The sequence below is a fragment of the Pseudorca crassidens genome, chromosome 2, assembly GCF_039906515.1.
Source record: "Pseudorca crassidens isolate mPseCra1 chromosome 2, mPseCra1.hap1, whole genome shotgun sequence".
NCBI classification, from domain to species: Eukaryota; Metazoa; Chordata; class Mammalia; order Artiodactyla; family Delphinidae; genus Pseudorca; species Pseudorca crassidens.
Genome location: NC_090297.1, coordinates 17,763,476 through 17,786,026, shown reverse-complemented (window position 1 = coordinate 17,786,026; position 22,551 = coordinate 17,763,476). Strand labels below are relative to the sequence as shown.

The 22,551-nt window shown below is 37.0% G+C and overlaps 1 protein-coding gene across 2 annotated transcripts in view; it reads right to left on the bottom strand.

Annotated features, from left to right (window-relative positions):
• Positions 1–22,551, bottom strand: part of KDM1A (lysine demethylase 1A) — a 64,086-nt gene that overhangs the window by 25,227 nt on the left and 16,308 nt on the right. Inside the window, exons 3-7 of one of the 2 annotated variants that reach the window (XM_067723493.1) lie at positions 16,495–16,554; positions 4,956–5,089; positions 1,828–1,906; positions 1,113–1,205; positions 125–231 (exon numbers count right to left, since the gene is read on the bottom strand). In XM_067723493.1, coding sequence (XP_067579594.1) covers positions 125–231; positions 1,113–1,205; positions 1,828–1,906; positions 4,956–5,089; positions 16,495–16,554 — 473 coding nt within the window. The remainder of the gene's footprint in view (positions 1–124; positions 232–1,112; positions 1,206–1,827; positions 1,907–4,955; positions 5,090–16,494; positions 16,555–22,551) is intronic. The other variant, XM_067723504.1, reaches the window with a different exon arrangement.

The following is a 22,551-nucleotide window of genomic DNA, read 5'->3' as shown; positions in this document are numbered from 1 at the left end:
CTTTGAGTATTATTTAAATCAGTTTGGTTTAGTTCAATTTGTAAGATTCCTTAATTTGCAACAGATAATTTCTTTACCATATTTCCATTAAGCTGGGCTTCTAAACCCAAAATAAAATTCTTACCCTGGCTTCCAGAAGTGTGACATCCATTCCAAAACTTTGTAACTGACGAGCTGCTGCCAAGCCCGAGACCCCAGAGCCTATAATGATTACCTTTCCTGTCTTTTTAGCTAAAATTAAAAAATGAACAAAAATTAAAATACTTTGTTGTAGGTTTAAGAGTTTTTATTTGTTATTTTTTTTATCAAGAAAATTTCTAGGTTCTTAACATGTTATGACGTCTCACAAAGTAACAATTCAGAGTTATTTTCAAATTATGAAAACTATATGAATACAAATTAGCAAATATCTGAAACTTATAAACTTTAATTCAATGTTGAAAATTCATAAATGAAATCCTTTATCTTAAGATTTACTTTTTCATTACCTCTGCCATGTGCTTCAGCGTCTGTGACCCTCGGTTAATTTATTATGAATAATCTCCCACATTTACCTCACAATTATACTTAGGACAATTTGAGCAGTCAACCAATCGATTCTTAAAGCTATTTTCTTTAAGCTCTACTTCTGCAGTCTTTAGTTTCCTTTTATGAAAAATTATTAAAGCATAAATATAAAATAAACAAATAGATAGATGTATTAATTCTCAAAATATCCCTATCTTCTGATTCCTGGCAGACATTATCCAGACACCATTAAAGGGGTAAAAAGCATTTAAAAAATAAAAATGCAACCTTTAGCATTGCATTAAAGAACTGGTTAATGAGAGAAAACAAACTTCCTACTTTATAACTGATTTTTTTCATTTTTAATAAATTTTACTTTGTTTTTTCTTAAATTGGAAATTCAGTATCTTTTATCAAGTATTTATCAAACCAGAAATTATAGGAAATTCACATTTACAAAGAGATTTTACTTTAAATTTGACTTATAAGAAGATAAACTTGGGAATATTTTGGTTCTAAATATGGATTTAGAAATCAAAATAAAATGCTAAAAAGCCTGCTGGAACCTAATTTAAAACCATAAAATTCATTGGCCAGGTCCTTACTTGGGAGGGGCTTTATCCTCTTATAGATGCCGAAGTTGATAAGACCATGACGCTCTAAATAACTGTGAACTCGGTGGACAAGCACGGTATCACCTACAGAAAAATGAATTTAAAAACATGTTTATCTTTTTAGCACTTTAAATGGAAAACTCTTAACTCTTCTTCTATTTCTCCATCATGAAGTCATTCTATTCATCTTTTCTATCAGCTTCAAGTCATGTGATTCCTTTAGAAAAGTGATTCTTAGAACTATTAATCTGTGTGGTAGTCCAAAATGCATATCACATAATTTCGAATTTTTAAAAATGACATCCCATTACAGATGAAATGAAGGACAAAACCAACCCTTTTAAAAGTAGTATTATGCTCATTTCCTTTGGCAAAAACTTTACAAGACTGCTGGTGGCAACTGGGAAATGAGAAAGCCAGATAGACAGGCTGAATGCCAGCAAAGTACTATGTGGATTAAAGCTGGAACATAGGTCTGGAGAAATTATTAGCAATCTCTGAACTCACTCACCCGTCAACACAATTAAAAAATCAGAAAAACAATTACAAACACACAAAATAGTTTTGCTGCAAGGCTCATTTTTGCATAGCACAAGAAGATGAAAATTCATTATCAAATTCATTATCAAGGAACCATGAGCTTCTGGAAGGAAGTATCCATTTTCAAATCCAGTTCAAAACCAGTCCTACTGAAAACACTACTTACTGTTGTAAGGTGCTTCTAATTGTTGGAGAGTAGCCTCAAAGGTCAGCTGAATCTTTGGATTATCTAACCACAACTGCAACTGTATTTAAATGATAGAAATTGTATTACAATCAAATAGACATATACCATTTGATCACTTTAAAATATCTTTTTAACTTTAAGGCCTCAAATATAGGTTTTCCTTTCAGTGAAACAGTAAGGGTTATATTCCTGACAAAGAAACTAATGAAACACAAAACTATGTCAAATGAGTGAATTATTAAAGAAGCTAGGAGATAATTTAGCCTGCCTAGTAAGTTGCCAAGATCATACAGCTGGGGAGCAACAAGAATTTAAACCTGAGTTAGATAACTCCAGAGATCCTGAGTAGATACAAAATCAAATGATCAATCAGATATGTGGGGAGGTGTGTGTGCAAAGGATAACTCCTCAGTTTTGGGCTTGCACAACTAAATGAGTTGGTATGCCATTCACTGAATGAGGGACACCGAAATAAGAGATAATGAGTTAAGTTTCAAGACAACAAGAGGAGGTGAAAGACTGGCATCTAGATACATAGCTGGGGTTCAGAGGAGAGTTAAGGTTTAGAGCCACTTGCTTATGGGTGATAACTGAAGCCAAGTGTGTAGAACAGGGCTCCTAGTGGGAAAGAACAGGGGAGAGAGGAGAGGACCTTAAGGAACTCTAACCAGTTCACATAGTGGCCTGTTGTTAAGGATAAGGCTATAAAGCATTCAGAGAAGACAACCAGGGAGGCAGGAGAAAAACTAGAATAATGTGTTAAGCTAAGGGAGCTGTGTATTTAAGAAAGGAGGAGTCAATTATTTTGAATACTGCTGAAGAAGCAGTAAGATGAGGAATAAAAAATATTATGGTACAATCAATTTATTTACAATCAATTTATTCTTTTCAAACTGAATATATATCTGCAAAATGTAAGACCAGCTGAATACCATCATATTTACATCTTAGCTAAAAGTTAATAAAGACTGCTCCATAAACAAGTTTCAAAGAAAGAACTAAAGTGTAAATAAATTCAGGGCTTCCCTAGTGGCGCAGTGGTTGAGAGTCCTCCTGCCGATGCAGGGGACATGGGTTTGTGCCCCGGTATGGGAAGATCCCACATGCTGCAGAGCGGCTAGGCCCGTGAGCCATGGCCACTGAGCCTGCGCGTCTGGAACCTGCGCTCCGCAACTGAGAGGCCACAACAGTGAGAGGCCCGCGTACAGCAAAAGAAAAAAAAAAAAAGTGCAAATAAATTCAATTACAGAGATATGACCAAATCCATATGGACCCTCTGCTTTTCTCTGTGGCCACTGTCAAAGGAAAATGGCATTCCTCAAGCACACAGTGGGCCCAAGTCCATCACCCCTCAACACAAGCCTTCTTCCTCCTTCCATCTTATAATATAAAGGTCAGGTCATAGGTTCTAGTTGAATAATCCTAAAGTTGTGGTTTTAAAATCTGGAAGCAAAAGATGCAGTTTAACACGAGAGAACTGACACAATTCTTACAGGAAAGAATGACTTAAGTTCCGTTCTTTAGCCAGAGACCACAACTCTAACCTGGGCTAGTCCTTCCCCAAATCTGGATTTCTGGTCACAGGTAATGAATCAAAGAAAACAGAGATCCCTATAAATCCACCACTCAAATTCAAGTAAAAACTCCCCTCAGGATGAAACAAAAAAATGACAATTTTGTCTGAAATCCACTTAGAACAAATGTTGACATGTTACACAAAGAAGCTGATTCAATTATAAGACAAATCAGCCTCAGAAATGCACATTAAGAATTTTCCATTCACTTTAAAAAAATCACCCTATTTTCCTTCACAAAAAAGAACCTTTATTCTGTACTACAAAAACCTACCAATCACTCTAGATGAATAGCATTTAACAATCCAAATTTAGCAGTAGTTTTGCAATGTAATGGTCAAAATAAAGACGTTAGTGGTGGCTAAAAAGACATCTCTGAGCTATATCCAAAATAACTGAAATTACAACATGAATTTCTTCTACTTTGTATCACTCCAGAGTACAATGAATATGTTCTGAATAGTATATAAAGAATTTCTGATGAATAAAGGACATTAAAGAAAAATTCACAGAAGAAATACAAATGACTAATAAATGTGAAAGAGCAATCAGTCTGGGGCTTCCCTGGTGGCGCAGTGGTTGAGTCCGCCTGCCGATGCAGGCAACACGGGTTCATGCCCCGGTGCAGGAGGATCCCACATGCCGCAGAGCGGCTGGGCCCGTGAGCCATGGCCACTGAGCCTGCGCGTCTGGAGCCTGTGCTCCGCAATGGGAGAGGCCACAGCAGTAAAAGGCCCGCGTACCGCAAAAAAAAAAAAAAAAAAAAAAAGCAATCAGTCTAAGTAATCAAAGAAATGGAAAATAAATGAAATAATTTTGGTCTACTACAGCAGCACAGATTATCATCGTTTTAATCACAAAAACAGGGCAGGGTAACGAGGGTGTCAACTGGGTCAGCCTCTCTGGGAGGCAATCTGACAACATGTATCAAATCTTTAAAAGCATTCATACTTTTTGACCAGGTAGTTTTCCTTCTAGAACGCTATCCTAAGGAAATAACCAGAGATAAGAGTCAAGAATGTATAAAGCTGTTCAGAGCTTCATTATAATAAGCAAAAATGGACATTTAAATGCCCAACAGTTAAAGTATGACCCAACTGTCAGATAAAAAAATATTTTGCCGACATTAAAAATCAATCATTTAGCCAGAGGAGGAAGATCAACCAGATGAGAAGAACAGAATAAGGGTTTCTCTTACCCTGGGAAGGAAAGACAAAGTGATTATTTTTAATGTATTATTAAAAAAAAAAAGTGTGTAAAGATTCTTATTGTGTGTTTATGAGGTTATGAGGAAAGAAAAGGATCCCAAGAATGCATGGAAGTAGGATCTCAATTTTGTAAAAACAAAAATTAAATGTACCTTTAAAAAAATACCTGGAGGAAAAAACGCCTAATTTTTAACAGTGGTTATCTCGGAACAGTATTACAGATAACTTAAAAATTCTTTCCTCTCTATTTTTCCCCCCATATTCTATATAAAAGTAATATGTACCTTTTACAATTCAGGTGGAAAAAAGCTGATTGGAAACTTACTGTGCGGTTTCTAATGAACAGAAAAACCTTCTGGGTTTGCTGTGGTCCACTGATGATATCTGGAAAACAGGCTGCTTCTTGAGAAGTCATCCGGTCATGAGGAAGTCTGCTCTGGAAAGCTGCACCCTCCACACCTAACAAAGAAAAGCAAAGGACTTCTGGGAAAAGTGAAAGTGAACACAAAACTAGGGATAATGATTGTGCCTCAAACTCCTTTCTTGCCTGAAGAACCTCTGTAAAGCTTTGCCTTATTTGCAGACTGATCTCACTTCCTTTTTTAAAAAAACTTTCAATTTGCTCAAAAGCTGAAACATCCTTAGGATTTAGTCATTCTTTTCAGCTTAACATTCCAAAAATCAGTTTACTAATGAGTGAAACAATATACCATATAAAGCACAAGGCATTTAGAATATTTTCTTCATCCACAAAAAAACTTTAAAATATTGGAGGATACTCTAATTAAAATTAGCATTACTGATAATATACAATAAAATTTAAAACTAAAGAACCAGAATAAAGGAAAATACACTAACGAAAGCAAAAGAGGTTATGGAGTGAAAAACACAATCACATGCCTTCTTTTAGGACTACAGCAGGGAACATGAAGAGGACTCTAAGGTTTAATAACCAACACATGATCTCATAAATGGCACCATCCATCAGTTCTCATAATTCAGTGCTGGCAAGCAGTGAAAGAAACTAAGCAGACTACAATGAAGAGATAAAAGAAAGCAAGGAATTCGCCTTTTCTGGCAGAAACATTAGAAATGCTTTACTACATATTGCAAGTAAAATATTTTACTGCATATACTATATAGTAATATATATACATAGTATACATATAACTTACATAACAAGTATAATTCTTAAAATTGGGTATTAAATTGATATTTTTATAAGCTGATGGTTAAGTACATCTTTTTAAGGTGTCCTCAGAAACATTCACATATATTTTACTTTTATTTCTAAGATGATCTCTCCCTGGTGGTCTAGTGGTTCGGATTCGGCGCTCTCTATCTAAGATGATCTTACAAATATATACTTCCATCAGCTTCTGAACATATCAAGAAACAATTTAAAGAGTTTCAAAATTCAATACCACTGAAGTAATTATATAAGTAACAAGACAGGCACCAGATATCCATATTTAATCATTTTAAAGCACATAAAACAAGAAGTTGGAAGCACTGATAATGGAAGCAACTTTAAAGGAAAGGCATTAGTAAGATTAGGAGAATAAAAAGAACAAGGCAGAGACCTTCAATATGGTGGAGGAGTGAGACGTGGAGATCACCTTCCTCCCCACAAATACATCAGAAATACATCTACACGTGGAACAACTCCTATAGAACACCTACTGAACGCTGGCAGAAGACCTCAGACATCCCAAAAGGCAAGAAACTCCCCACGTACCTGGCCATGTGGCTGAGAGGGTCTTGGTGCTCCAGCCGGATGTCAGGCCTGTGCCTCTGAGGTGGGAGAGCCGAGTTCAGGACATTGGTCCACCAGAGACCTCCCAGCTCCACATAATATCAAACGGCGAGAGCTCTCCCAGAGATCTCCATCTCAACACTAAGACCCAGCTCCACTGAACAACCAGCAATCTACAGTACTGGACACCTTATGCCAAACAACTAGCAAGACAGGAACACAACCTCACCCATTAGCAGAGAGGCTACCAAAAATCATAATAAGGTCACAAACACCCCAAAACACACCACCGGATGTGGTCCTGCCCACCAGAAAGACAAGATCCAGCCTCATCCACCAGAAGACAGGCACTACTCCCATCCACCAGGAAGCCTACACAACCCACTGAACCAACCTTAGCCACTAGGGGCAGACACCAAAAACAACAGGAACTATGAACCTGCAGGCTGCAAAAAGGAGACCCCAAACACAGTAAGTTAAGCAAAATGAGAAGACAGAGAAACACACAGCAGATGAAGGAGCAAGGTAAAAACGTACCAGACCAAACAAATGAAGAGGAAACAGGCAGTCTACCTGAAAAAGAATTCAGATAAAGATGATCCAAAATCTTGAAAATACAATGGACAAATACAAGGATCGTTTCACAAAGAGCTAGAAGAACTAAAGAGCAAACAAACAATGATGAACAACACAATAAATGCAATAAAAACTTCTCTACAAGGAATCAATAGCAGAATAACTGAGGTAGAAGAACAGATAAGTGACCTGGAAGATAAAACAGTGGAAATAACTACTGCAGAGCAGAATAAAGAAAAAAGAATGAGAAGAATTGAGGACAGCCTTAGAGACCTCTGGGACAACATTAAACGCATCAACATTCGAATTATAGGGGTCCCAGAAGAAGAAGAGAAAAAGAAAGGGAGAAAATATCTGAAGAGATTATAGTTGAAGACTTCCCTAATACGGAAAAGGAAATAGTCAATCAAGTCCAGGAAGCACAGAGAGTCCCATAAAGGATAAATCCAAGGAGAAACACGCCAAGACACATATTAATCAAACTGTCAAAAATTAAATACAAAGAAAAAATATTAAAAGCAGCAAGGGAGGGCTTCCTTGGTGGCGCAGTGGTTGAGAGTCTGCCTGCCAATGCAGGGGACACGGGTTCGTGCCCCGGTCCGGGAAGATCCCACATGCCGTGGAGCGGCTAGGCCTGTGAGCCATGGCTGCTAAGCCTGCGTGTCCGGAGCCTGTGCTCCGCAACAGGAGAGGCCCACGTACTGCAAAAAAAAAAAAAAAGCAGCAAGGGAAAAACAACAAATAACATACAAGGGAATCCCCATAAGGTTAACAGCTGATCTTTCAGCAGAAACTCTGCAAGCCAGATGGGAGTGGCAAGACATATTTAAAGTGATGAAAGGGAAAAACCTACAATCAAGATTACTCTACCCAGCAAGGATCTCATTCAGATTTGATGGAGAAATTAAAACCTTTACAGACAAGCAAAAGCTAAGAGAATTCAGCACCACCAAACCAGCTTTACAACAAATGGTAAAGGAACTTCTCTAGGCAGGAAACACAAGAGAAGGAAAAGACCTACAATAACAAACCAAAAACAATTAAGAAAATGGTCACAGGAACACACATATCGATAATTACCTTAAATGTAAATGGAATAAACACTCCCACCAAAAGACACAGACTGGCTGAACGGATACAAAAACAAGACCCGTATATATGCTGTCTACAAGAGACCCACTTCACACCTAGGGACACATACACTGAAAGTGAGGGGATGGAAAAAGATATTCCATGCAAATGGAAATCGCAAGAAAGCTGGAGTAGCAATTTTCACATCAGACAAAATAGACTTTAAAACAAAGACCATTACAAGAGACAAAGAAGAACACACATAATGATAAAGGGATCACTCCAAGAAGAAGATATAACAATTTAAATATTTATGCACGCAACAGAGGATCACCTCAATACATAAGGCAAATGCTAACAGCCATAAAAGAGGAAATCGACAGTAACAGAATCATAGTAGGAAGCTTTACCACCCCATTTTCACCAATGGACAGATCATCCAAAATGAAATAAGGAAACACAAGCTTTAAATGATACATTAAACAAGATGGACTTAATTGATATTTATAGGACATTCCATCCAAAAACAACAGAATACACTTTCTGCTCAAGTGCTCATGGAACATTCTCCAGGAAAGATCATATACTGGGTCACAAATCAAGCCTTAGTAAATTTAAGAAAATTGAAATCATATCAAGTATCTTTTCTGACCACAGTGCTATGAGACTAGATATCAACTACAGGGAAAAAATCTGTAAAAAATACAAACACACAGAGGCTAAACAATACACTACTTAATAACCAAGAGATCACTGAAGAAATCAAAGGTGAAATCAAAAAATACCTAGAAACAAATGACAATAAAAACGTGATGACCCAAAACCTATGGGATGCAGCAAAAGCAGTTCTAAGAGGGAAGTTTATAGCAATACAATCCTACCTCAAGAAACAAGAAACATCTCAAATAAACCACCTAACCTTACACCTAAAGCAATTAGAGAAAGAAGAACAAAAAAACCCCAAAGTTAGCAGAAGGAAAGAAATCATAAAGATCAGATCAGAAATAAACGAAAAAGAAATGAAGGAAACAATAGCAAAGATCAATAAAACTAAAAGCTGGTTCTTTGAGAAGATAAACAAAATCGATAAACCATTAGCCAGACTCAAGAAAAAAAGGCAGAAGACTCAAATCAACAGAATAAGAAATGAAAAAGAAGTAACAACTGACACTGCAGAAATACAAAGGATCATGAGAGATTACTACAATCAACTATATGCCAATAAAATGGACACCCTGGAAGAAATGGACAAATTGTTAGAAAAGCACAACCTTCCGAGACTGAACCAGGAAGAAATAGAAAATATAAACAGACCAATCACAAGCAGTGAAATTGAAACTGTGATTAAAAATCTTCCAACAGGGCTTCCCTGGTGGCGCAGTGGTTGGGAGTCCGCCTGCCGATGCAGGGGACGCGGGTTCGTGCCCTGGTCCGGGAGGATCCCACATGCCGCGGAGAGGCTGGGCCCGTGAGCCATGGCCGCTGGGCCTGCGCGTCCGGACCCTGTGCTCCACAATGGGAGAGGCCACAAGAGTGAGAGGCCTGCGTACCGCAAAAAAAAAAAAAAAAAAAATCTTCCAACAAACAAAAGCCCAGGACCAGATGGCTAAACAGGCGAATTCTATCAAACATTTAGAGAAGAGCTAACATCTATCCTTCTCAAACTCTTCCAAAATACAGCAGAGGGAGGAACACTCCCAAACTCATTCTACAAGGCCACCATCACCCTGATACCAAAACCAGACAAAGATGTCACAAAGAAAGAAAACTACAGGCCAATATCACTGATGAACATAGATGCAAAAATCCTCAACAAAATACTGGCAAACAGAATCCAACAGCACATTAAAAGAATCACACACCATGATCAAGTGGGGTTTATCGCAGGAATGCAGGGATTCCTCAGTATACGCAAATTGATCAATGTGATACACCATATTAACAAATTGAAGGAGAAAAACCATATGATCATCTCCATAGATGCAGAAAAAGCTTTCAACCAAATTCAACACCCATTTATGATAAAAACCCTCCAGAAAGTAAGCATAGAGGGAACTTACCTCAACATAATAAAGGCCATATATGACAAACCCACAGCCAACATCATTCCCAATGATGAAAAACTGAAACCATTTCCTCTAAGATCAGGAATAAGACAAGGTTGTCCACTCTCACCACTATTATTCAACATAGTTTCGGAATTTTTAGCCACAGCAATCAGAGAAGAAAAAGAAATAAAAGGAATCCAAATCAGAAAAGAAGTAAAGCTGTCACTGTTTGCAGATGACATGATACCACACATAGAGAATCCTAAAGATGCTACCAGAAAACTACTAGAGCTAATCAATGAATTTGGTAAAGTAGAAGGATACAAAATTAATGCACAGAAATCTCTTGCATTCCTATACACTAATGATGAAAAATCTGAAAGAGAAATTAAGGAAACACTCCCATTTACCACTGCAACTAAAAGAATAAAATACCTAGGAATAAACCTACCTAAGTAGACAAAAGACCCGTATGCAGAAAACTATAAGACACTGAAATTAAAGACAATACAAACAGATGGAGAGATACACCATGTTCTTGGATTGGAAGAATCAACAATGTGAAAATGACTATCTTACCCAAAGCAATCTACAGATTCAAGGCAATCCCTATCAAACTACCAATGGCAGTTTTCACAGAACTAGAACAAAAAATTTCACAATTTGTATGGAAACACAAAAGACCCCGAATAGCCAAAGCAATCTTGAGAAAGAAAAACGGAGCTGGAGGAATCAGGCTCGCTGACTTCAGACTATACTACAAAGCTACAGTAATCAGGACAGTATGGTACTGGCACAAAAACAGAAATATAGATCAATGGAACAGGATAGAAAGCCCAGAGATAAACCCACGCACATATGGTTACCTTATTTTTGATAAAGGAGGCAAGAATATACAATGGAGAAAAGACAGCCTCTTCAATAAGTGGTGCTGGGAAAACTGGATAGCTACATGTAAAAGAATGAAATTAGAACACCGCCTAACACCATACAAAAAAATTAACTCAAAATGGATTAAAGACCTAAATGTAAGGCCAGACACTATAAAACGCTTAGAGGAAAACCTAGGTAGAACACTCTATGACATAAATCACAGCAAGATCCTTTTTGACCCACCTCCTAGAGAAATGGAAATAAAAACAAAAATAAACAAATGGGACCTAATGAAACTTAAAAGCTCTTGCACAGCAAAGGAAAATATAAACAAGATGAAAAGACAACCCTCAGAACGGGAGAAAATATTTGCAAATGAAGCAACTGACAAAGGATTAATCTCCAAAATTTACAAGCAGCTCATGCAGCTTAATATCAAAAAAACAAACAACCCAATCCAAAAACGGGCAGAATACCTAAATAGACATTTCTCCAAAGAAGATATACAGATTGCCAACAAACACATGAAAGGATGCTCAACATCACTAATCATTAGAGAAATGCAAATCAAAACTACAATGAGGTATCACCTCACACCAGTCAGAATGGCCATCATCAAAAAAATCTACAAACAATAAATGCTGGAGAGGGTGTGGAGAAAAGGGAACCCTCTTGCACTGTTGGTGGGAATGTAAATTGATATACCCACTATGGAGAACCGTATGGAGGTTCCTTAAAAAACTAAAAATAGAACTACCATACGACCCAGCAATCCCACTACTAGGCATATACCCTGAGAAAACCATAATTCAAAAAGAGTCATGTACCACAATGTTCACTGCAGCTCTATTTACAACAGCCAGGACATGGAAGCAACCTAGTTGTTCATCGACAGATGAATGGATAAAGAAGATGTGGCACATATATACAATGGAATATTAATCAGCCATAAAAGAAACGAAATCGAGTTATTTGTAGTGAGGTGGATGGACATAGAGATTGTTATACAGAGTGAAGTAAGTCAGAAAGAGAAAAATAAATACCGTATGCTAACACATATAATATGGAATCTAAAAAAGAAAAAAAAAAGGTTCTGAAGAACCCAAGGGCAGTACAGGAATAAAGACACAGACGTAGAGAATGGACTTGAGGACACGGGGAGGGGGAAGGCTAAGCTGGGACGAAGTGAGAGAGTGGCACGGACTTATATATACTATCAAATAGAAAACAGATAGCTACTGGGAAGCAGCCACATAGCACAGGGAGATCAGCTCGGTGCTTTGTGACCACCTAGAGGGGTGGGATGGGGCAGTGGGGTAGGGAGGGTGGGAGGGAGATGCAAGAGGGAGGAGATATGGGGATATATGTATATGTAGAGCTGATTCACTTTGTTATAAAGCAGAAACTAACACACCATTGTAAAGCAATTATACTCCAATAAAGATGTTTAAAAAAAAAAGAAGAAGAACAAAGCAGGTAAAGATGTAACTTAGAAAATTATAGCTAAGCTATTGAGGTGTTGTTTCCACAAAGACATCCAAACACTATCTAGGAAAAAATAATGGTTAACAAGAGGTTAAGCAAAAATGTCTAATGCTACTGTGGGCTGTACATTAAGAAATACTGTTGTTGGAGACAAGAAGAAAAATTCATCCATTCACAGTAGATTATGAGGGCACAAATACTGTATTCACAACAGTAGATCAAATCAATAATCCTCACATTTAATGAATCTCAACCTAAAATTAAAGACTGTCAGGAGAATTAATTACTCCTTAAGGAAAAAAATAATCAGTAACAGCCATATTGTGGAGGGTGAAGCATGAAATTAAGGCATGAAAAGAAGAAATGCTGACTATCAGATATATAGGTTATTTCAGTAATTTGAAAGCTTCTAAAACTATACAGCTTTTTTTTTTTTAATTTATTTTTTGGCTGTGTTGGATCTTTGTTGCTGCACGCGGACTTGCTCCGCGGCATGTGGGATCTTCCCGGACCAGGGATCAAACCCATGTCCCCTGCGTTGGCAGGCAGATTCTTAACCACTGCGCCACCAGGGAAGCCCCAACTATACAGCTCTGATGTCCCCAGTCCTGTACCCCCAAATCAAAATAAAAAAACAAAGCCAAGTCCCAAAACATGTCACATTTATAAGAAGCATTATCTACCCAATAATCCTGAGTATTTGGACCAAATACCTCTTAATAGGTTACTTCTTGGTGTATTTCATGAGTGTATACTATTAATAAGACAACCAATGAACTCTGTAAACTCTACTTCTCCCTCCCCAAAACAGGGTAGTTTTCTTTCTTAGCTATATTATCTTCTATATATATGTTTAATAAGTGGTCAATGAACATCAATCCTACTGCAAAATACTATTGTCAATGACAGCCAGAAAAACCATGTGGGGAAAAAGCACTAAATTTTACATTATATTTGGTTCCTCATTCCAAGTGTTCTTATCAACAGAAATCACTCCAATATAGTTGGCTAATTTGGGAAATATGTAACAATTAAGAAATTTTATATGAGTCATGACAGTTTTAAATTATCTTTGAATCAAACATCAAAAGTTTAACAAAAGGAATTAAAGAAGCCAAAAGTTGTAACATTAATGTATATGTGGAATAACACTGTTCTCCATCTCTATCTTCTATATAACATCTAAAAACAACCCCAATTATTCTTAAAAATAAATTTTTAAATGAAAAATGGTCCCTAAAAACTCAGTAATTATTGCCTTCCTTCTGGTTTTTAGGGATGAAAATTACTATTCCAAAGAAGGAAACCATTATCAAAATCAAGGTGAAAAGTGTGCAAGATGAAAAAATCTAACTTTTTTCCAAGGAAACAAAAAATGTTAATTTGGAAACTAAACTGCTCAGAAGGTAAATCAAAACATTCTTTCTATAAAATATTTCAAAATGAACTAACAAACCATTCTGGATAATCTAACTCAAGTATCTCCTTTAGAGGGAAGAATCTTACAGAATACAATTGTTTTCAGTATAACATCCTGATTAAAAGTAGCAGTAGTACATATAATTCAGAAGTATTTACACTTGGCTCTGGAATACAGTTTTATACTTTGGTGTTTGTGTGTACTTAACAGAGTCTGGTATTCTGGAAATTTAGAATATTTCAAAGATGCTACCTTAATTTTTTAAAAGCCCCAAGGCTGCCTACATACCAATCTTGCCCTCTGTTCAATTCCTCTTTCTCACCACTTAACACAGGAAATTTCCAGCATCACCTTTCAAAATGCAGTCATGCTAAAGCATAATTGCCTTTTCTAATGGTCTGATTGGCTAATGCTTTCCCTCAAAACACAGTAAAAGTAGTTAAATATTTAAGGGACTAATTTAGATCTTTCCGGATATATCAATTAGGCAGAAAAAAGGAGGGGAGGGAAGTGAGTATATAGGACTGCTATTCCATGAAATCATTTCCCCCCGATTCTGATATGATACAGGTAGCATCTTGAATGAAGTAAGAGAGATATAACAACAGAAAAGAAGGCCTCCATGAGTTTCTTGCCTTTTTTCCCCCTTTATTAACGTAGAGAAAATGAACTACAATTAGATTTCTAGCTAAAGAGAGAAAACAAGAGCCTGATAGGATGCACATATAAACTTCCTAAAATTAGTAAGTTTAGATGCACCATATCCAGTCTTATAATAGTTTAAAAATAAAAGAATAAAGAATAGGGGGAGAAGAGAGAAAAAGGAAAAAGAGGAAAATCCTATGATTTCTTATGCTTTAGATTTTTTATTTTCAGCGTAAACGCACACTTTAAATGATTCTATAAGGGAAGGTGTAAGGAATAGTATACGCATAAGAAACGAGACCTCTGGGTTTTCACTCCTCCACAGTTGGGTATATTCCTGGTCGAGTCATTTAACTTTGTGTTTCAGGACCTGATAAAACAGGGGTGATACAAATACCACCTATTTGAAGGCAGAAAGCTAGGCAAGATGACCTCAGTTCCCTTCTAACTTTCAAGATTTAGGATGTAAACACCAACTTGCTATGATTTTTTAAAAGTCAAGATGTGATCCTGGTCCCAAGATACTCATGACGGTCATTTGGTTTTGTTAAGAGAATAACATTGATCACTTATAAGCATACGTTTCTAACTCCGACTGATCATCTCACAAATACATGCTTCTGAACAAGGTGAAAATCTAAAGAAGAGACCTTGAAGGGTTCAGAATAGTCACCACCATTCCTGGAAACACTTAAAACTCATGTTCTACTAATATTAAGTCAGTAGCACCACAGTTCTATAAGAAAGTCTGCTTTTACTTTCAGCAATACAACATGTTGTTTACTTAAGCAAAAGAGTAAACTTATTTATTACTCATGTAAAAACAAAACAAAAAGAAACAAGAAAACTCAATTTATTTCTTCAAGATTAAAGCTCTAAAGGCTATCCCTGACCCTCAACAGTTCCTTGGAAGATCCAATTGTGCATCATTTGATGAAAAGCATTCTTGAAGATTTATCTATCAGATACAGACTCTGAAAGAGAATTTTAACTCCTCTAAGACAACCATGTACTGATTATCAACCTCCAATCCTTCAAATAGCATTTAAAGAAGTCTACTTCTAACATTCTGGATCCCCTAAGTACTAATTTCTGTATTAACATTGAACTATTTTTGATCTAAGAGAGTAAAATACAAAATATTCTCTGGACCTGCTGTACACAAACTATAATAAACAAATAATTTTAAAGTAGACTTAAGAGTTCAAAAGTGACAAACTCCATAAGTGATACCTATTCCAAGTCTATCAAAATGTATATATAAACTAGTTTTGAGCACTGGCACACACAATTGCATCCTTTAAGAGGTAAAGGATGAAATCCAGATATTCTACTTTGGATTCTTGGAACAAACTTTAACTGTTCCAGATAGGCCCCTATAAATCATTTAACCCTTTACTTTTTCCAAAAGTTAAAATCTCATAGTTTGGTCTGAAAAGAAACAGCACTTCAAGCAGAGTTTTTAACAAAGATTAATTTTCATGTGAGAAACAAAATGTTTAAACTGCAAAATGATTAACTATGTAATGTTAACTAAAAAAAACTGTATCCAATACCACTTAACAACCATTTCTCTTGCCCACATAGTTCCTCTGACTAATCCTAGAAGGCCTTTCCATCCTGTTTTTCAGCCTATGGCTTCCCCTCTGTGTATAAAGTTATTTTTCTTTGTAAAGGTCCCATGATTTCTAAGTCTATGTTTTATATCATGTTTACTTTTACTATAAAGGCTGCTGGGGAGAAAAGTACCCGCCATCTCCTCAAAAACATGAAGAAGAGTGGAGGGCTGAGATCGGCCTGAGGACTTCAAAAGGTTTTGCTTGCCTTTGTTCTGTCTACACTTTCTCCTATTATACTACTCTGTCCTGTGGGTTAAAGTTCCCCTGCGCTTCTGGCTAAAATGTGGGTACTACAGCCAAAAACACTTGCAAGCATCAAACCCTGACTTGGCGGCTCTTGCTAAGTGGCAAGCATCTAATGCCACCCTCACCTGATGCTTGGCCGTCTCCATACCCTCCAGAACTGTCGTCTTGAAGTCCTCCTGCTTGCCCTGTGGAAGGAAAGAGGAGAACTCAGGGACCTTACTCCATAAATTGAGATAATATCTGGACATAAAGGCCTAATAGTTGGCGACTCACGAATTCACCACCAACTAGTAAACGCATATTCAGAGAGCTCCTTCTTCTGGAATCAAGGCCCAGGGAGTCACATTATAGTCTTCCAAATTCTGGTCAGGAAACTTCAACTTTACATGCTGATTCTTGTTGAAAGGTAGGAGAACAAAGTACGCAGTATTTCTAATTGCTAAATTCTTGCTGTCAGTCTTAATAGTCAAGGTTAGATGGGGGAAAAGGGATTCCAAATGTCTTTTACTACTTGTTGCTAGACTGAGAGTGGGTGTGACATGGGCTCTAGGATCTGGAGTTGCAACAATTCAGCATCTGCTCAATGTCTCTTAAACTTTACCTTTCTATCTAAAAAGAATATATATAAGACAACAAGCAAGACATAATTTTAATGAAATATTCTCCCCTTGACTTCAAAGAAGGGATGATAACTAAGATTCAGTTCCAAAAGAAGTTTCATTCACTATACATACTAGACAGTGCCAGATCTGAACATGCCAGTGCTTCCTCAGTAACTCTTTAATTAAAACACCATAAAACACCTCACAGTCATATGCCAAGTACTGTAGATAGACATAACACAAGGGGGAAGGCTGGAGCAGGCAAGATGATGGGGGAGCTTCTACCTCAAGCTTCACAATAAGCCCTCTAAGAAATTTTCCTCATTGATTAATGTACAGAAATAACTTTAAGAAAAGTATCACAGCTTGAAAGTTAAACTTGAGAAAGTTCGGATAGATCATCTTCCAGACTCTTCCAAAAATCAATCACCAAGACAGATGCAATGATCCTCTTAAGCCTCTCGCCACCTGATATACTAGGGAAAACTACTACCAGTGTGATCTTTGGAAGATATGAAACACCATCCCACAAAGATCTAAAACTGGACACTCTTCATTAAACAGTTTATTCTAAAAGAATCTCAACTAGAAAGCAGATTGATTATTCTACCATTTGAGTTAAAAGGCAGCAGGAAAGTAAAACTAACATAGCCCCCTTACTATAAGAATGATCCCAGGTCTGTGAGACTTAAAATGACATTTTCATCTTTAAGTATATGAAGGTATTCATATATAAATGATTTCTGACAATATTATAATATGTTGCTAGATGGTATATGGTCTGCTTTGAAAGTAGAATAGAATCCCATCCTAAAATTATTTCACATTGCTCTTGTATAAACGGTACTTTAGGTTCTAGAAGGTTATGCTTCTCAGACAAGGTACAAGGTATATGATTTGCTGTTTACAGCCTTTGGAAAGGGCATATAATTATGAAGAGATAACTCCAATTATGAAATCCAATCTGTAAACTTATCTTAAAAATGCAGGCTGTACATTTAAAATTTTACTTTTAAAGTTTAAATTAAAAAATGTTCATTCTTAATGAACTTATGGATTTATTCATTTAAAAGTCTTTCAGAGTTAAAAAGTTTCAGAGTTAAAATTGTTGTCATTATTTTCTTTGGTTCCAAATAGCACCAAACTACACCAGAAGATTAAGCTATTATTTTAGAAGGGGGGAAAGGGGCTGAAAACAATGAAAGAGTTTCCAAGAAGAACATTTAGGCATTAGGAATAATATAGCTCTTCTTTCTCAAATTATGTTTCTGGCTTCTTTAAGAAAGAATGAAAACAACAGTCTCTTCTAATGATGGCATCTCACCACTTCTTAATAAGTAAAAACAAAACCAAAAAACACTTTCAAGCTTGCCATTAAGACTGAATTATTTTACCCTTTCTATTTCTATCATTTTCCTTCTCCTCCCACTACATGTCATACAATATGCTATTTACTGTACTGATTTTTTTTTCCTGTCAATGTTTTTTCTTAATAGAAATATGGATTTCTTACCCCTGACTTATGTGCTCAGAAGGTCAACAAGGCTGCTCTTTTACAACAAGGTAAGGCAGTCTTTTTTGCTGTCTGCTTTTGAAAAGAGGTACTAACAAAATTCTTATAAAGACACTGTCCTTCGATAAAAATACGTAGGAGAAACATGGAAAATATTCAATACTCTGGAAGATTTTTAAAAGGTATCTCTCATAGCAACAGAAAGTCAAAAAAGAAATGAAACTCTAAAACACTACTTAAGCAGAGAAACAGGAGAAAACCAAGCAGAAGATGATATAAACATGAAAGAAATGATGGAAAACAAAAAGTGCTTAAAATTAAGTAAATGAACAATATATTTGTCTCTTGAATTGATGAATATTTATAACCTGCTTGAAAGTAAAGTTGCTATTTTCTCTCTAATCACAATATACTCATGAGTATTTTGAGGGTGCCTACTTCTCCAAAGACAGCAGAAAACAGCACCATTTTTATTAGTGGTATTCTAGACCAATTCTTCCTCTTTTTTTTTTTTTTTTGCTTTACCAGCTCTCAGATCCTTTGTTTTGCCAGCATGCTATAATGTTCAAAGCACAGAATCATGCAATACAATTGGCATAAGAAACAGTCTTATAATTACGTATTAATTTCCTTTATTCTTTAAGAGAATATTCATTTTATTAAGAACAGCACACATACAAATGTTTGCAGCTAACTTTCCATCCAGGTAGTGTCTCTGATTAGAACACATAAAATGCCATATTCATTTGCTCTTCGGGTCTTTCAGGCCTAGAACTCTGCTTCTGACAGTGGCACAAAGACATGGAACAGCAGGCAAATGTGGTTGTTATCTTCCATGAGCTCAAATTCAAAACAGAAGATGAAAATATACACAAGCAATTTTTTAATATCACCTTGATTTTGGCACTACTGAATGAGCAGACTTCCTTTTGTTTTCACACACCCCCGCCGACAACACACACACAAAATCCTCAAGTTTGAAGTAGAGACCCTAATACAGTTTATTTGTGCATATCTTCTCCAAGTTCAAAATAAAATCTTTTCAGTTTATCTTCCATAGCAGCCTTTCAGTTGTCCTCTAATAAATCTACAGATCTGTTAAGTTATTCTTGAAGAACAGTTAAGTATTTTAGTTATAGTCACACTACTGAATTGTTTTTTCATCTTGATTCAAACTCTCAAGAGACCACTCTTTCAACATCTTAAGAGGAAGTCTATTACATTCAAATACTTTTATCTGGCAGGCATGGAGGCGAGAATCATTGGTGTGTTGTTCCCAGGAATATACTGAACAACATATTCATCACATTTTGACTATTTAGTTTCTTGGAATCACATTAACTGATAACTTTGTAAACATTTTGAGGAATTACTAAATCTTCTAGGAAGCAATGATCTTTAAACAGAAAATCAATTCATCAAAATTCATTTAATCAAAAATTTACCAAATTTACAGAATAAAAATAACTGCCAAGGATTGACTTCAATTGAACCTAAGAAACTAGCAAAGGAAAAAAACATCTCAAAAGTTAAAACCACCTTTGAACACACAAGTTTGCACTATATTAACACACTAGTTGAGTTTCTTACTTAAAATAAGCTCACAAATTTAATGTTTACTGAATACCCATCCAAACTGCCAAGCACAAAATCAAAAGTAGAAAAGGCTGAGTCCCTATTTTCAAAGGGCTCATAATCTAATTGGGGAAAGATGAAAAATATCCAGAAAGAAACTTTTTTTTTTTTTTTTAAAGGAAACAAGAAACACACACTTGGGGGAATCAGGGAAGCTTTTCCGAACAAATCCAGAAATTTGCATAGACTGGGGTGGGGGGTGCGGGGTACGGTGATACCACAGCATGGTCCAGAACATTTACAAAAGCAAGGAGAAAACCACAGACATGGTATGTACGAAGAATCGCACACAGCACCCTGCTTAATGAAAGAGATGATCTCAAAGAGCAGTGGGAGACACAAAGGATAAGCAAAAGTGGGCCACTTTCAGGGCCAAAACTTAAACTTGATCTTAATAGTAATGCAGGAGAATAGTATTTTTACCAGGAAAGCAACAAAACAAGTGATACTTTAATCAGTTTGTACTAGATGGATTAGAGGAGAAAGGTGATCTAGATAAAGGAGATCCAGTCGAAAGACTACTGAAATAATTTAGATGTGAAGTGAAATCCAGCAGAATAAAAAGGTGACAGTAGGGCTTCCCTGGTGGCGCAGTGGTTGAGAGTCCGCCTGCCGATGCAGGGGACACAGGTTCGTGCCCCGGTCCGGGAAGATCCCACATGCCGCAGAGCGGCTGGGCCCGTGAGCCATGGCCGCTGAGCCTGCACGTCCGGAGCCTGTGCTCCGCAACAGGAGAGGCCACAGCAGTAGAGGCCTGCGTACCGCAAAAAAAAAAAAAAAGTTTAAAAGGTGGCAGTAAAAATGGACAAGGTGAAGAGGCTGTGCACAGGAAGACACATGACTTTACAAGAGACTTGATGAAAGAGATAAGGGGCTTTCAAGACTCCAAGCTTCCAAAGTTCAGGAGAATAGTAATACAATGGAAAAAATGGGAAATCTGGGAGACAGGTTAGTAAAATTAAATGGAAATACTCTAAAGATGGTTGGAAATTAAAGACTAGAACTCACAAGTGAGAATGGGTATAAGAAATTTTAAATCAACATAGAGGTAAAAAATTTTGAAGCAGCTGTATGATTAATCTCATTAAGGAAAGTCACAGTTTCAAAGAGGAATTGGTCAACATAAATGATAAAAAAAGTAAAAAAGAAAAATTGAGAAAAATGAATTATTGGTGACCATCACCAAGTTGTGCTGCCTTCCTGTCCCTGCTGTAGTGAGAGGTGGCTTAAAAACACCTTCAAGTATACCACTCTTGCTTGATACATCTCTTTCCTGCTAACTTTCTGACTATGATTTTTGGCAGAAGAATAAATCATCTACAGCAGCTCAAAGAAACGCAAAGCAAAGTAAACTGGGCTCAGAGAGGTAGACTAAACTATCCTGAAGGAAGAGCCTCGGGGGTTCCTCTGAAGCACATCAGAGGCATTTTAAAACACCTAATACTGATCAATACTCCCCAACAAAATTAACCAAAATGAAATCTCCAATTAGAGCAGCAATTCTAGGGTTACACTGTTGTTTAAAATAATGAACTGGGACTTCCCTGGTGGCACAGTGTTTAAGAATCCGCCTGCCAATGCAGGGGACATGGGTTCGAGTCCTGGTCCGGGAAGACCCTACATGCCGCAGAGCAACTAAGCCCGTGCGCCATAACCACTGAGCCTGCGTTCTAGAGCCCGCGAGCCACAACTACTGAGCCCACGTGCCACAACTACTGAAGCCCGCATGCCTAGAGCCCGTGCTTCGCAACAGAAGAAGCCACCGCAATGAGAAGCCCACGCGCAGCAACAAAGACCTAACACAGCAAGTAAAATAAAATAAAGAACTAAGTCTAGAAAGCAGGAAAACCATGCTTCCTGAGGTAGGAGCCTGCCTGGAATTTTCTCACTGTACCACTGGAGGAGCTGTAGCACTGCTTTGCTCCTGAACTTAACACTGGGGCAGAACTGAGAAGCTCAGTAGTAGGGATCCTATATAAAAGAATGTAAAAGCCCTACAAGCTAGGGAAGAAAGCAAAGGTTTTGTAAGCCAATTGAAAGAACTGACTTTCTCACATGCTATTTCCCTCCACATTCCATAGATTTTCCTTACTTATTTTGTTGCAAAATCTTGGTTTGTAGTTCACTTTTCAAAATGTTGCAAAGAAAGCCCACAATTCAGATGCTATGTTATGTTGCTCAACTACCAAGCTTAAGCTGTGTTTGAGTACAGGTAGTTTTTTAAAAACAAAGCTTATTTTTCTAGTTATTTACCTGTTTTTAAAAAGGCCAATATGGAACTTTATTCTGGAGCTGCTATTAAAAGAACCATTATCACTTTTCACAACTGATAACCATGAATGTATTTCCCAACAAGAGAGTTCCCCTTTCCTGCTCATGTAACAGTTTTTCAGAACTCTGGCTATTTATATCTTCCCAGGCTATGATTAGAG